Source organism: Chanos chanos, chromosome 16 (genome assembly GCF_902362185.1).
Source record: "Chanos chanos chromosome 16, fChaCha1.1, whole genome shotgun sequence".
NCBI lineage: Eukaryota > Metazoa > Chordata > Actinopteri > Gonorynchiformes > Chanidae > Chanos > Chanos chanos.
Window position 1 is genome coordinate 8,751,045 of NC_044510.1, and position 15,569 is coordinate 8,766,613.

At 43.3% G+C, this 15,569-nt stretch overlaps 1 protein-coding gene across 1 annotated transcript in view; it reads right to left on the bottom strand.

Moving 5' to 3' along the window:
- Positions 1 to 6,335: 6,335 nt before the first annotated feature.
- znf385c (zinc finger protein 385C) overlaps positions 6,336 to 15,569 on the bottom strand; it is a 50,038-nt gene continuing 40,804 nt past the window's right edge. Inside the window, exons 6-10 of the mRNA XM_030793953.1 lie at positions 9,433 to 9,744; positions 8,967 to 9,154; positions 7,053 to 7,151; positions 6,823 to 6,912; positions 6,336 to 6,563 (exon numbers count right to left, since the gene is read on the bottom strand). Of these exons, the coding sequence (XP_030649813.1) occupies positions 6,336 to 6,563; positions 6,823 to 6,912; positions 7,053 to 7,151; positions 8,967 to 9,154; positions 9,433 to 9,744 (917 nt within the window). The remainder of the gene's footprint in view (positions 6,564 to 6,822; positions 6,913 to 7,052; positions 7,152 to 8,966; positions 9,155 to 9,432; positions 9,745 to 15,569) is intronic.

Genomic DNA, 15,569 nt, shown 5'->3' on the forward strand with positions numbered 1-15,569 from the left:
TCTCACACACAGTGTTCCTGTAGACTGGGACCCCACTCTCTTCACAGGGAAGTGACTGTCATGTTGGTAAATAAGTTGTTAATGCTGACTCACTCTGTCTCTCTCTCACTCTCTCCCTCCGCGGTACAGTGCAGATATTTCATTTCATTTCCGCCTGGGTCTGCAGTGACCCCTGAAACTCGGTGACAGACGGGTTGCGAACATGAAAGAAAGTGCTAGAACACTTCTATGACATCACTTATGTGATATTTTAACCCTTGCCATGCATTTAGGTGTGGAATAGGAGAAACCATGTACCATTTTTTTTTATGTTGGCTTGTTTTTTGGTCTCTCTTTCTGCGCACGCACACACACACACACACACACACACACACACACACATATATATATATATATATATATATATATATATATTGCACACACCTACATATGATGTGTGTCTGTGTTTGATGCAACTGGGTCCTGAAATTCTATTTGACCCCTTCCAGTGACTCTGGCAGTTACCGTGGCATTAGAGTGATTGACAGGTCTTCTAATTCCCTTAAGGGAATGAGTGTTCTAAAGTTCTAAGAACTGAACATTCTGTGAGAAAATCAATGGGATCTGACTGCAGTCACCCCTTCAGCAAAGTATACTCCTGGAGTACAGTTACCAGTCCCCAGCCCACGTGAATCTCTCCCTCTCTCTCTCACGCCAGTTCCCTCTCCCAACACACACACACACACACACACACACACACACAGAGTAAACTGCTACAGGGACATTTTCACCAGAGCTCATTTTATCTGTGTCTGTTATCGGAAGTCTGTGTATTAATGCCTGTGAAGTGCATCTTTGAAATTTGAATTTAAATAACATTTTGTTATTGCACTTTTATATCAGAGTTCAGTTGTATTTCAGTTGCATTTCACTTTTAAAACTTTTGAATGAGAAATGAACAAGATCTTCTTACTAAACAGTTTAGGAGACAGCTCAATGTGCTAATACAATATGAAAAAAAGAAAATGTAGCAATGGTCCTTGTTTTACAAGCTAGAACAAAATCACCAATTGAGGCAGTGCACCTGCACCTGAGTTAAAATAAAATATTTAAAGATAAAAGATTCTTTTTCCTATGAATAGAATGTAATTTTTAAAATAAATATTCTGAAGAAGTGGCCTAATCGGTGTAAAATCCAAAGCCGTGTGACATTCTAACCGTGCAGTGACATTGAACAGCTTTACTCCAGTAATGGTGGACCAGAGAGGCCCAAGAGTAGATTGTTTTGTGTATTGAAACTGAACAGTGAGGATTTGACAAAGTCTGGGTGTTAGACTATGGAGAGGGCTGGAATTGTATATATGTGTGTGTGTGTGTGTGTGTGTTTATGTGTATGTATTCATCTAAACAAGGGGCACTATGGGACTGATGATCAAAGTGACAGCGTGCATGTGTGTGTGTGTGTGTGTGTGTGTGTGTGTGTGTTTGAGTTTTGATGGGAACAGAGGAGTGTTTTGACAGCTCTGTCATTATTAGGTGTGGGCGTTGTGACAGGCTGTCTCACCCCTGTCAATATCCCACACTCCCTAAAGCCCACAAAAATGAAGAGCAACATCACAAGGAGTGGAAGATCTAATCAATTTATTCCTCCTTCTTTTTCTCTCTCTCACTCTCCCTCCCTCCCTCCCTTCCTCTCTCTCTCTCTCTCTCTCTCTCTCTCTCTCTTTCCATTTCTTTGATCGTGCGTTCACCTAGTCGCCCAAACGCGCTCCGCTTATAGAAATAACAAATTATCCAGAAAAAAAAATTGGAGAGCAAAATCTTAACAAAATATGTTTCCGTTTTCTTTTCTCCCCTCAAATCACCAGGTCTTATGTTACACCGGTTTTAATGTACAGTACAGCCAGCAAACATCAGATGAATTACAGGAGTGGGTGACCAGGCCGCATGGTAGAGGATATTATTATGACTCATTCTTTCTGGATCACATACACAGACATATAGATGTATTTATATATATATGTATTTTTTCTTTTTCTTTTCAGAACAGGTTGGCTTTGATCTGGATACAACCATTCACAGAGATTAGATGAACTGGTAAGATGCACGCACGCACGCACGCATTCACTCCCGCACACATGTGTGCACACACACACGCGCACAGACACACACACACGCACACACACACAGGGACACATACAGGTTCTTAGTACTTTTTTTTTTTTTCAGTGTCACAAATGGGATGAATGAAATAATTTGTGCTTTTTAACCATGTGCTGAGATTTCGTTGCATGTAGGTGTAGGACTGAACAAATGGACAGTGCGTGTTTTGTGGACATCAGCGTGAAGAAGGGGTTGTCTGGATTTGTGAGTGTGTCTGTGTGTGTGAGCGTGTGCAAAGGGGAGGGGGGGGGGTAACTTACAGAGTATAGATCAACTGAGCTCCATTAAAATCAAGTATATGACATACAATGCACTCACAGACATGATACTTGGCATTGCAATGATTTCACTGAGGTATCATGATAAAAGTGGCAAACTGATGGAGCACAGACCAGTCAAATTAAAAAAAAAAAAAAAAACTGTCAGGGAAGGAGGAGGTGTCTTTTGACATTTAAAAACAAAAAACCAAGGCGATAGCAGTTCCCTTCAGAAATCCACCTTAAAACGACTCTAAAATCTCCACAACTTATTATAAACAAAGAAAAGTATCCGGTCTCTCTCTCTCTCTCTCTCTCTCTCTCGGTCTCTCTGTCTCTCTCTGTGTGTTTGTGTGTGCTTTTGATGGACACCCTTGTCAGAGTTGACAGAGTGAAGACAGGCGACGGCCGGCACAACGAAATGCCATCGTCCGTCTCATCATCGACTGACGCCGTCGTTACCATGGCTGCCCCGTGTCACTCCAGACGTCCTGTTACAGAGATTCTATCTCACTGCGGAGGGAAAAAAAAACAACAACAACAAAAAAAAAACCTCAAAGTCTGAAGTCTTGCGAGACCGAGTCCATCTCGAGCTTGTTTGCTTTGGCAACAGAAATACACAATATACGGCTGAGACTCTCCAGTGTTATTGATGCAAAGAGAGAGAGAGCGAGAGAGAGAGAGAGAGAGAGAGAGAGAGAGAGAGAGAAAAACCGTCTCAGATCTGACAAGAAAAAGATAAAGACCATTCTCCGTCGTCCTCACTCACTCAGTATGGCTGTCAACGTTATTGCTTCTTTACCGTGTTTAAAAAGATATCGCGGTCTCCAGCTGGCCAATTAGCTTATGCTGTCAATCAAATCAAGTTCAAAGGAATATACAGCCTAACACAGAAAGACACATCAACACTAAAGTATATCATGATGTCACACAGGAATGTGACAATGCACTTATTGTTCATTTCCCTTTTTGGGTGGGGCGGAGGGGCACTGTTGTCATGACAACAAAGGGTGGAGCACCTGGACACAGAAAAACTTGACTGACAGATCAACTTTCCATTTGTTATTCAAGGTTTGAGTCCAAGTACAGATACAGGGGCCACAGTGATGCAACAGAGAAGAGAAAGAGAGACAGACCAACAGGCATACACCTCTCTTTGTAGAACACACACACACACACACACATACATTCACACTCACACACACACACACTCACACACACACACACACACACACACACAAACACACAAATGGGAACAGATGTTTTTGTATTCCAAGTATCCCAAAAGAGTCCTTGTGTGTCTTGTCTCTCGTCCCTTTCATATCCCAGCTTAACGTCAACGCTTCTTCAGTGAAGTATTTCAGTATGGCTGTTGATTGGCTCGTTGAAGAGTCTCTCTGTGGAGGTCCGGACCTCATTCCCCGGGGGCGCTCGCTCTAACCTAACCCCGCCAAAGGTGAGGCCCACGACTAACTCCAGGCTGCAGGCTCTGAGGCCCGGCTTTTTTTTTGTCTCACATGGCCCATATAACATTGTATCTCATAATTTCCTCATGTTAATCAGCCAATACACACACACACACACACATACACGCACGCACACACACACGCACGCACGCCCATACACACACACACACACACACACACACAAAAGATATGAAATTACTCTAGCACTTTGATTAAACATTTGTTACGTTTCCTCACCATTAAGGTTAAAAAAAAATGAAAAAACAAACAAAAAAAAAAAAACAGGTAAATGAAGAAAAACTAAATAAAGCTTAGACATAAGCATGTTTTAAACATATATACATTATTAAACCTACCAGCCTATCAGATAAAAATCTGTCTTATTATCTTACCATTAATGATAAAATCTCTATAGATTTGCTCTTTATTCTACAGATAAACGTTTAAACCTTTCCATATATAGCTTAAAATATTCATCAAATGTTCTTAAAAGTTTTCTATAATAGAGAGTATTGAGGGGGGGAAAAAAACAAATACAGGGACAGACTGACTAAAACCATTAACACATGTTGACATTATTAGAATGTGTAAACCTAATAACATGTCCAGTGATTGGTGGAGTAAATATACCACAACTAATCACTGACCTTGTTACTTGTGTATGAGCTAAAGACATTAGCAAATGCTAATGAGTTTAGTAAACCTGGCCCAATGAGAGGTAAGAGACTAATCTCAAATAAGAGACTTTTTCAGTCAGACACAAATAATTTGCTTTGTAAAACAAAAGAAACAACAACAACAAACAACAAACAAAACTGACCCCCAGAGCTGAGAGAGTTAAGTGTAGCTAGCCAGACTTAAATGAGAGAACCCTGTGTGTTACTGGCTGTGAACACAAGAGGGCACTGTTGCACCATGCAGAATCACAATGGCAGCGATCCTTCGTTTTAATAGCCATATTCTTTTATTTATAACAGCCCAGTATTCAGTGAACCTGATTCTATAATTCAGGGCTTGATAAGGTCGTTGATTAGGCTTGATTCAGTTATGTGTGTAAGGCTGAGGTGAAAGTCAATGCTTTGCAGTCTCTTTTCAAACGGCCGTGTTTCCCATGCTAATGTATGCTAGCTCTTGCATATCTGATTCCTTGATTTGGCTAATCACCTAGCCCTTGATTAAGCAGAGCGAGGAGTGTTTGTTTAGGAATAACAAACACGCACACGCACACACACACACACAGAAGAATAATGTATATGTCAGATTAGATTAATCAAGGCGGGACGTGTGGCACATTTTGAATGACAGGCTAACCTTTCTAAAGCTTTAATAAGTGAATACTGCAGACAAATCAAACAGACATAAAAGGCCACGTCACCCCGGTGACTCAGACACAATCATCTCATCTGTGTGTCTGTCTGTATGTGTGTATGTGTGTGTGTGTGTGTCTAATCTCTACTCGACTCACACCAAATCACTAGATCTATAAACCTCCTCAGAAGAAAATCGGGGCACTGATTGGATACACTATCTCTCTAGCTCTCTCTCTCACACCCACACGCGCACACACACACACAAACACTCCCTCACTCCCGTGTGTGTGTGTGTGTGTGTGTGTGTATGTGTCTTTATGAGTAAAACGTCTCTGGTATCTTATTTAGTTAGACCTTCTCATATCTTGGCATGTGTCTCTTCATGGTGCAAAGCAGTAGGCCCTGACCTTGGTCAGTCAGACAGCGTTTCAGTTTTGTGCGTGTACATGAAGATGGTCCAGCTGAACCAACCATAAACCCCGACCGAACACACAAAAACAAAGACATTAAAATCACATGAGTATTTAAAAAAAAAAAAAAAAAAGACAAAAATCCAAAAACTTGAAGTGTCAAGTAAAGGGATGTTTGCAATAAGCCACACTAAGCAATCGGCTCTAGGGCTCTAATATTGGCTTGTTCTCTAATAAATTAAACAAGAAAACTTTACAGTTTCTATCTTAGAAATCGAAGCTAAGTGGTGCCCGTTGACTCTGTTGTAGTTCTTAAGAGGCCTTTCCGGGGGGGGGGGGGGGGGGCGTGTCCTTACTCCGGACCAATCGGTGGAGGAATAGAGAGAAAGGGTGTGTCCATGTATCCGTTCAGACCCTTCCAACGTTCTGGGGTGTGCTTTTTCTCTGAAATGTATTCATATCGGGTTCCATAGTTCTTCATCTTTCTCTTTCTCTTTTTCTCTCTCTGCTGCATAGTTCAGAAGAGACCCTTGTAGAGGACTGAGTTGTAGAGCAGGGTCCATATGTGGCTATTATTGTAACGATATACAGTATAATGTAACAGTGAGTCTGTCTGTGGGGGGTCAACACATAAGCAATAGATTGCAGGTGTTTGTCTCCATGTTTGGGATGTGCATGTGTGTGTGTGTGTATGTGTGTGCGTGTGTGTGTGTGTGTGAGTGCATGCATGTGTGTGTGTGTGTGTGCGCTTCAATAAGGTGAAAATATTATGGGTGTGTGAGTGGCTCTTAATGGCCCTGGTGCAGGACGGAAGAGGGTGGGGCCTAAGATTGGCGTCTGAATGAAGGCAGTGCCAGTTGGGTGCCGGAGTGCAAGCGGATTGGTCGTTACTGTGCACAGAGTGGGTGGAGTTATAGGGCTGGGCAGGAAGGTGGTTGTTAGATTTTTAGTCAACTGTTTCTGAAGGGCCAGCTTGGTCTGAGAGAGGGGGAGGGGGGAGAGAGAGAGAGAGAGAGTCAGTCAGTTGTTACCCATAATAGGTCACGGGTACTCATGCATGTTTTTTGTTTGTTTGTTACAAAATCTATTTGCTTCAGTTCCATGGCACCCTACATTTAATTTTATTAATCCCTCTCCATTTAAGAAACTGTGGAATATTCTAGATCGGTCGTAACAAAATTCAAGATCCTTAGCCTCCAGTCTCGCACTTTGATTGGTTAACAATCATGTAACTCACCTGAGAAGTTAGAGAGTTGAGATTGTATTGGTTAAGGACCTTCTTCATGGCAGAGACAGCCCCGCCCGCATAGCCAGTCCACCTCACACTCTGCTGGAGAAAGATTCAGTGTAGACCTGGTTATATGGATCCCCACCCACCCCCCTCTATCTCTCCCTCTCTCCATCTCTCTCTCTTTCTCTCTCTTTCTACTCGTTTGTGTGTATGTCAGCGTGTAGGTAAACTCTTACCGATGTTCCTGAGGTGGTTTGGCTCTTGCTGTGGGGGCTGAATTTTGGCTTGGGGGGTTTCCCCGCCAGTCTGTCCTTATGCCTGCGACTGCTCATGTGCTGAGGAGACAAAAAAGCAGAACAGAACTTTATAAAAAACTCAAATGTAAAGGCTGTCATCAGAGCACCGCATTCACAGTCTGCTAGAGTCTGGGCCAGTGCAAAGACATAAAACAATAAACACGATGACTTTTATTTACAAATGTAATATAAAAATACACTTCCCATTTCATACCGGTATAATAAAAACGCTCTTTTCACTCTTTCCACTGCAGTTTCATCCCTATCTCCCTCTCCCTCTCTCTCTCTCTCTCTCTCTCTCTCTCTTCTAACTGGCTTATCTTCTATTTCACAGATTAAGGAAGGTTTAACCAGGGTATAAAATATCATTAAATGTCATGGTCTACAGGCATGAGCAGCTCATGGCTCTCTCTCTCTCTCACTCTCTCTCTCTCTCACACACACACACACACACACACACACACACACGCACACACACGCACACACACACACCCAAGCGGACTGAGAACAGTGTGAGACTTTCCATTTGGGGACGAAGGATTTAAATGGAATAACAACAGGAAAAACTGATGGAAAAAAAATGTCAAGTTGCCAATGTGACTACATAACCACATCACCATAGAGACTAAAACACACATGATAATATGCCAACATACATAATTCTACTGCAATACGCAACACAATAAAATTAAAAAAAAAAAAATCATGATTTGTTTTCAAAATCATTTGAATATGTTCAGTCGTTGAGAATCTGCCTTAATGAACGCCATGAACACAACAACTTCTCAACACGAGAACGTCGTGTATCTCAGAAAAGCAATAACTGATATTAACTTATTAACCAGCTTTTACACACGTGTCACACCATTATTATAAACGCTCCAGCCATTCAAATCCCACTTATTTAAGACACACACTCGTATTTTGAAGGGCGGGACAATCTAAATCAATGAGGAATGAATCGTAGAAATTCCTTATCACACATCTCACACACTTCGTTTTTGATTTTTTTTACTGAGAGATACGTTCAAGTGAAGGGTTTTGTGTTGCTTTTAATGTTGTTCAGTGTCTTTGATCAGACTGACGTGACAGACCTGAAATGAGACAAGAATGTGAACGGATCATGTGACTTTGTGTGAAAGGGTTAATGTTGGTTAGTACGGCAGTTGGAAGTTCTTAGTCATCTGCTTGGGGGACAGTCATTTATGTGTGTGTGTGTGTGTGTGTGTGTGTATTTGGCACTGAGGTGTCAGTTTTAAACAATGAGATATGTAATTTCATGTACATATAAAGCACAGCTCACCGCTCCCTGGAGTGAATGTGTAGAGTCTGAAGGTTGAAGGTTGCACTTAAAAGAAAGGACCATTTTAAAAACTGACCTCCAACTTCCCTCCTCTCTCTCTCTCTCTCTCTCTCTCTCTCTGTCTCCCCCTTTCAATTCATCATTTATTTTTTTACTGCTTCTCTCTCTACCGCCATCGTTTCCTCCTGACAGTCAGTAAAAACGACAGAGTGACAGATTATTTTCAGTGTGAATTAATATCATTCTCTCCCAGAAACTGAAAGATGAAAATGATTTACCTTGTCAGACACATACCTGTCTGTTTAAAAGAGTGTGTGTGTGTGTGTGTGTGTGTGTATGTGTGTGTGACTTTCTGAGAAACCCGCTAAATGTTTGGTGTAACAGCTTCTTTTTTGTGTTCTTCACTTTTTTCTGCCTGCAGACTTTGGTTCTTGGCTCAAATTGAAGTGTTTCTGCCTCAATAATAGGGTTGGTGTGTGTGTGTGTGTGTGTGTGTGTGTGTGCGTGTGTGTATGTGTGTGTGTGTGTGTGTGTGTGTGTGTTTGCTGTACCTGGCTGAGCTGAGTCTCTGAGTTGACGTGGATCTCACACACCTCACAGTAAAAGCTTTTGCTGGCCACGCCCACCGTGCCCTTGCTGGCCAGTCGTTTGCTTTTACAGGTGGGACGAGACGATATCACCTTCCCTCGTCGTCGTGGCAATACGCTCTTCCCTTCCAGCATTAGTTTGTGCTTTGTCCCTTAGAGGAAACAGGGGGAACATGGAAGTTAGCCGAGATAAACAACCTTTGGAATGCCAGAACTACGAACACATTTCACTGCATACAACTTTTCAGACACGATTTAAAATTTCTTGCAGTGAGTTCCTGAAAAAAATTCACGTAATTTTTGAACATGAATGGTTGGAACATCGTAAAAAAAATGATCTTGTAAAACAGACATTCAGGGAAAATCACACAGAAACACACACACACACACATATGCACAAACACACACACACACACACACACACACATACCACTGTTGTGGGCCTCTAACTGGGAGGTGGAATTGACCGTGACTTTGCAGACAGAGCAGTGTAGGTGTTGTCTACTCTTCCTGGGGTCCTTTTCTCCCTCCTCGTCTTTGACAGGGCTGTCCAGCTGAGTGCCTGACTCGCCATGGGTGCAGGGGAGTTCTGGGGTGCTGTCTGACGGCTGGGTGGAGGGTGAGGCCCGGGGCGGGGAGGAGACGTGGAGGTCAGAGGAGGAAACCTCGGAAACGGGCGTTAAGACAACAGAGCTGCCCTGAGCATCCTCCAGTTTCACTGAGACTGTATCACAGAGAAGAGCTAGAGAGAAGAGAGAGAGGACTGTTATTTAAGGTCACACACACACACACACACACATACACACACATACACACAAATACACACACACACACACACACACACACACATACACACACACACACACGCATGTGTGTACATACACGGGCACACATGTGCGCACACATACACACGTACACGCATGTACACACGCGCACACGCAAACACACCCGCGTGTACGTACATACACGGGCACACATACACACACAAACACAAACACACACACGCAGAGTTCCACCAACTGCTCTTTTTATCTGTCGCTCGGTATCATTAGATGCTCATCTCCTCTCTGTCATTCACTCTGTGCTTTAAGAATTTAGAGAACATTTGTATAAACAAACACTCTGCTCTCAAACACACCAGTTAAATCAGCAAGTCTCAGTTATAAAGACCAGCTACTGCTGCCACCAACACACACACACACACACACACACACACACACACACACATATAAACGCACTAGTGCAGACATTTTGACCAGCGTGTAGAGCTGTTACTCTATTGGCTCTACAACAACTAATAAAAACAGATAAACACACAAACACACAAACACAAACACAAACACACACGCACCTATGCACACACAGACACACACACACACGCACACAGACACACGCGCACACACACACGCACCTACGCACGCACACAGACACACATCCATACACACAAACACACACACACATACACACTCCCTCTCTCTCTCTTGGGAAAGGAACATATTGAGTGTTACCCAAGGCAATTCTCTCCATTTCATTAACTTTCGCACTTCAGTCAGGTGTGAAAACCTCTTTCTCTCTTTCTCTCTACCACTCTCTCTTTCTACCGTTCTGCACACACACACGCCCGCACACAAACACAACCTTCTATTTCTTTACTCTCCCATTCAAGTGAATACATTCTTTGATTCTCTCAAAAAGAACGAGTGACCTTCGCACTGGAAGAGTCTAAAAGTTTCTATTCCACCAGGAGTAGGGCATAATCTCAATTCCAATAAGTAAAACAATGATCACACTACCAGAGAGGATCTCCATAGCAGGGATTAAACAGGTCAGTGAATCCATCAGCCAGATACAGAACAGCCTCATGGGAACTGTAGTACTGCTGTTTTGTTCCTATCTCATTCACCAGAATGTAACTTATCCTAATTTTTCAAAACCTTTTATTATTATTATTATTATTATTATTATTATTATTATTATTATTATTGTCACAATTCTGTTTGTTACTATTACCATCATATTTCACTGAATCTATCACAGTTTACATAAATACAGGTATTGATAATGGCTCAATAGACAGACATGAAACTTAACACTGTTTCAAACTTTTACAAAAACATGCTGTGACCGTTTCCTCCCCTTGTAAACTGCACATGTGTGTTCTCTATCGTCCACCAGGCCCTCTGCGGTCATTTCTAGATGAGCTGGACACCCTCCCCTGTTCCGTCCCTGAGGACGGCATTCCCATCCTGCTGCTTAGGGACGTAAACCTTCCACTGAATTTCTACTCAGTCTGCTCGTCTCCTACCCCTCCTCCAGTCCTTCACCCTAGACTTTACCCAAGTGGAGTCCCCACCAACACACAAGGCTGGCAACCAGCTGGACCTTGTTTTCACAAGAGGCTGCCCTGCTCCAGTTCTCCCAGTCACACTCCTCCACACCTCTGATCACTGTCTTCCTATCCTTCTCCCTCCCCATCATAAACTCCCCCTAAACCCTCGGCTCCCACCCTGTCGGCGTCAGCTCCACGTAACCGTCGCGCCCTCTCCTCGAGTGCCTTCTCCTCTGCTGTCTGTTCTTCTCTCCCTTCTGCTGAATCCTTCTCATTTCTCTCTGTGGAGGAGAAATCCTCTGCTGTCCTCTCGGCGCTGTCCTCCTCCCTGGACACTCTCTGTCCCCCTGTTACCAAACCAGCTAGCCTGTCCCCTCCCAGTCCCTGGCTGACTGATCGCATTCGTGCTGATAGAGCCAAACTCCGCGCGGCTGAAAGGAGATGGCGGAAATCTAAATCTCCAGACGACCAATCCCACTTCCACTCTCTTCTCATTTCCTTCTCCTCTACCCTATCCGCCGCCAAGTCTGCCTTCTTCCACTCCAGGATCTACTCTGCCTCCTCTAACCCTCGCAAACTCTTCTCCACTGTCTCGTCCCTCCTCTCCTCTCCTCCTCCTCCTCCCTCATACTTTTCTGCTGATGATTTTGTCACCTTCTTTGAGAAAAAGGTTAAGGACATCTCCTTCCCCTCATCTCCTCCCATTTCGGATCCCGTACCCACTGTCTCTCTCACTACCTTCTCCTCCTTATCCCCCCCTAACTGACTATGAAGTTCTCCTACTAATGAAATCCCACCATCCCACTACCTGTCCTCTTGATCCTATCCCTTCCTCTCTCCTTCAGTCCGTCTCTGAGGACGTTCTTCCCTTTATTTCTTCCTTAATCAACAGCTCCCTGTCTACTGGTATAGTTCCCTCTGCTCTGAAGAGGGCATGGGTCTTGCCACTGCTAAAGAAACCCACTCTGAATCCAGTTGATGTCAGAAGCTACTGTCCAGTATCTCTTCTATCATTTCTCTCTAAAACCCTCAAACGCACAGTCTATAAGCAACTCTCTCCTTATCTCCTCCAGAATAACCTCCTGGACCTGAGCCAGTCAGGAATCAAAGCCAGCTACTCCACTGAGATGGAGTCACTCAGCTCTGTCCTCATACTTCTTGACCTTTCCGCAGCGTTCGACACTGTGAACCACCGGATTCTGCCCTCGTCCCTTGCTGAGATGGGTTTCTCAGGATCTGCACTCAAATGGTTTGAATCCCAACTGTCTGACCGCTCCTATCAAGTATCTTGCAGGGAATCGGTCTCCTCCCCCTGCCCTTTCCAGACCGGGGTCCCACAGGGTTCCCTACTTGGCCCACCCCTTTTCTACCTTTATACTAGATAACTTGGAGAAGTTATCTCTGCCCCACGGTCTTTCCTACCACTGCTACGCCAATGATGTTGTTCTCAGTTGTTCTTCTCTTTCTCCCCCTCTGACTCTCAGGTCCAGCCCCGCGTTGCAGCCTGCCTAGCTGACATTACCCCCTGGACGTCTGGTAACTATCTCAAGCTCAGTCTGGAGAAGACTGAGCTTCTCTTTTTTCCAGCAAAGAGCTCCCAAATGATCGAAGCTCCAACCACCATTGAGGACTCCATGGTGTCTCCCTCCAGCTCAGCCAAAAACCCTGGAGGACCAGCTGAACTTCTCAAGCCACATCACGGTGGTCACTCGGTCCTGCAGATTCTCCCTCTACAACATTAGGATGATCTGCCTTTTCCTTACCCAACAAGCAACCTAGCTCCTAGTTCAAGCACTTGTCATCTCCCGCCTTGACTATTGCAACGCCTTACTGGCTGGCTTACCGGCCTGTGCTATCAGGTCGCTTCAGCTGGTTCAGAATGCTGCTGCACGCCTTGTACTCAACCGCCCAAAACACTCTCATGTCACTCCGCTACTCACTGCACTTCACTAGCTCCCGGTAGCAGCCTGCACCCAGTTTAAGACACTGTTGCTGGCTTACCAGGCCGCAAGAGGTTCTGCCCCATCCTACCTTCAGTTTCTGATCACTCCCTATACTCCAACCAGATCTCTCCGCTCAACTTCCTCTGGGCAGCTGGTGGTCCCCTCACTTTGGGAACCTGGCAGCCATTCCCCTTGCCAACATCTATTTTCTGCCCTCGTTTGTAAATAAATTGTAAATATGACACTCCAGATTTTCATAGAGAATATTTATGGTATGCAAGTAAATGACTAATAACAGATACCATGTAAGATTTTTGCATTTTGTAATACAGCGATAATACATTAGTATCATAGGTCAATCTGTCAGTTTAACGCTCTTATTTTTCTGGTTCTTTCACTTCTGTCCCTTGCTCTGGACAATGATGTTATATTGGTCAGTCAGGAACTATTATCACTACCAACCATTACTATATGAATGGCTGAGAGATACCATTACCGCTGGTGTCTATATGAAAGACTGAGAGATACCATTATCGCTGGTACCTATATGAAAGACAGAGAGATACCATTACCGCTGGTCCCTATATGAAAGACTGAGAGATACCATTACTGCTGGTGTCTATATGAAAGGCTGAGAGATACCATTACCACTGGTGTCTATATGAAAACCCTAGAGATACCATTACTGCTGGTGTCTATATGAAAGGCTGAGAGATACCATTACCACTGGTGTCTATATGAAAACCCTAGAGATACCATTACCACTGGTGTCTATATGAAAGGCTGAGAGATACCATTACCACTGGTGTCTATATGAAAGGCTGAGAGATACCATTACCACTGGTGTCTATATGAATGGCTGAGAGATACCATTACCACTGGTGTCTATATGAAAGGCTGAGAGATACCATTACCACTGGTGTCTATATGAATGGTTGAGAGATACCATTACCACTGGTGTCTATATGAAAAGCTGAGAGATACCATTACCACTGGTGTCTATATGAACGGCTGAGAGATACCATTACCACTGGTGTCTATATGAATGGCTGAGAGATACCATTACCACTGGTGTCTATATGAAAGACTGAGAGATACCATTACCACTGGTGTCTATATGAAAGCCCTAGAGATACCATTACCACTGGTGTCTATATGAATGGCTGAGAGATACCATTACCACTGGTGTCTATATGAAAGACCGAGAGATACCATTACCACTGGTGTCTATATGAAAGCCCTAGAGATACCATTACCACTGGTGTCTATATGAATGGCTGAGAGATACCATTACCACTGGTGTCTATATGAAAGACCGAGAGATACCATTACCACTGGTGTCTATATGAAAGCCCTAGAGATACCATTACCACTGGTGTCTATATGAATGGCTGAGAGATACCATTACCGCTGGTGTCTCTCTGAAAGACTGAGAAATACCATTACCACTGGTGTCTCTGAGTTCATAAAAAAAGTTTAAATCTGTCATCTTTCTAAGACACTGCTGACCTGACATCTTCACGTATTTGTGGAAATAAGCAAATAAACACACCACAAACAGTATAAACAACAGTCCAAAATGTAAGAATGCCTGTACTTGTTTCTCATGATGAGCGGGAATCATGACAATGGAGCGATGGAGAAACCAAAAATAAACAAACAAACAAACAAACAAAAAAAGCAAAACTAAAACAGCATTTCATGACCCTAAAGTCTCACCGACTTTCTGTGTAAGGGCACGAGAAAAAACCCTCTCTGTCTCTTGGATAGACACAGATAAATCTCTAAAGACTCACTGAATCATTTCCAAACCATATAAAAGAATCCCATTAGCTACTATACCAAGACTGACACTACCTCATAATAGGACAATGGGAGATATGCTCTCTCCTTTTAGATATCTGAACTAAAGCTGTCTCTATGCTGTGTGTTGCTGGTTTAAAAAAATGTGAGCCAAAAAAAAATTTTCAACAATGTGGTTTTTCACCATAAAAAGTGACTGAGAGAAAAAACGACTTTCTCCAGATCTTTTTGCTCAGAATAGAAAGGTCGTATCCAGACAAACGCTAGTGAAACTTTCTCCGTATTACCTTTTTTTTTTTTTTTTTTTCCCAAAGAGTCGCTTCATAATATAATATGAAATATACTTAATTATTATAATCTCATCAACTAGACACACAAAATTAATGGCAAAACTCGAATGTCTTAGTATCAAACGCTGGATTGCTCATGGAGCGTAGGACTGCATATAAACAGGAGAGAGAGAGAGGCTCTGTAGGGGACCGTGGTGTCAGG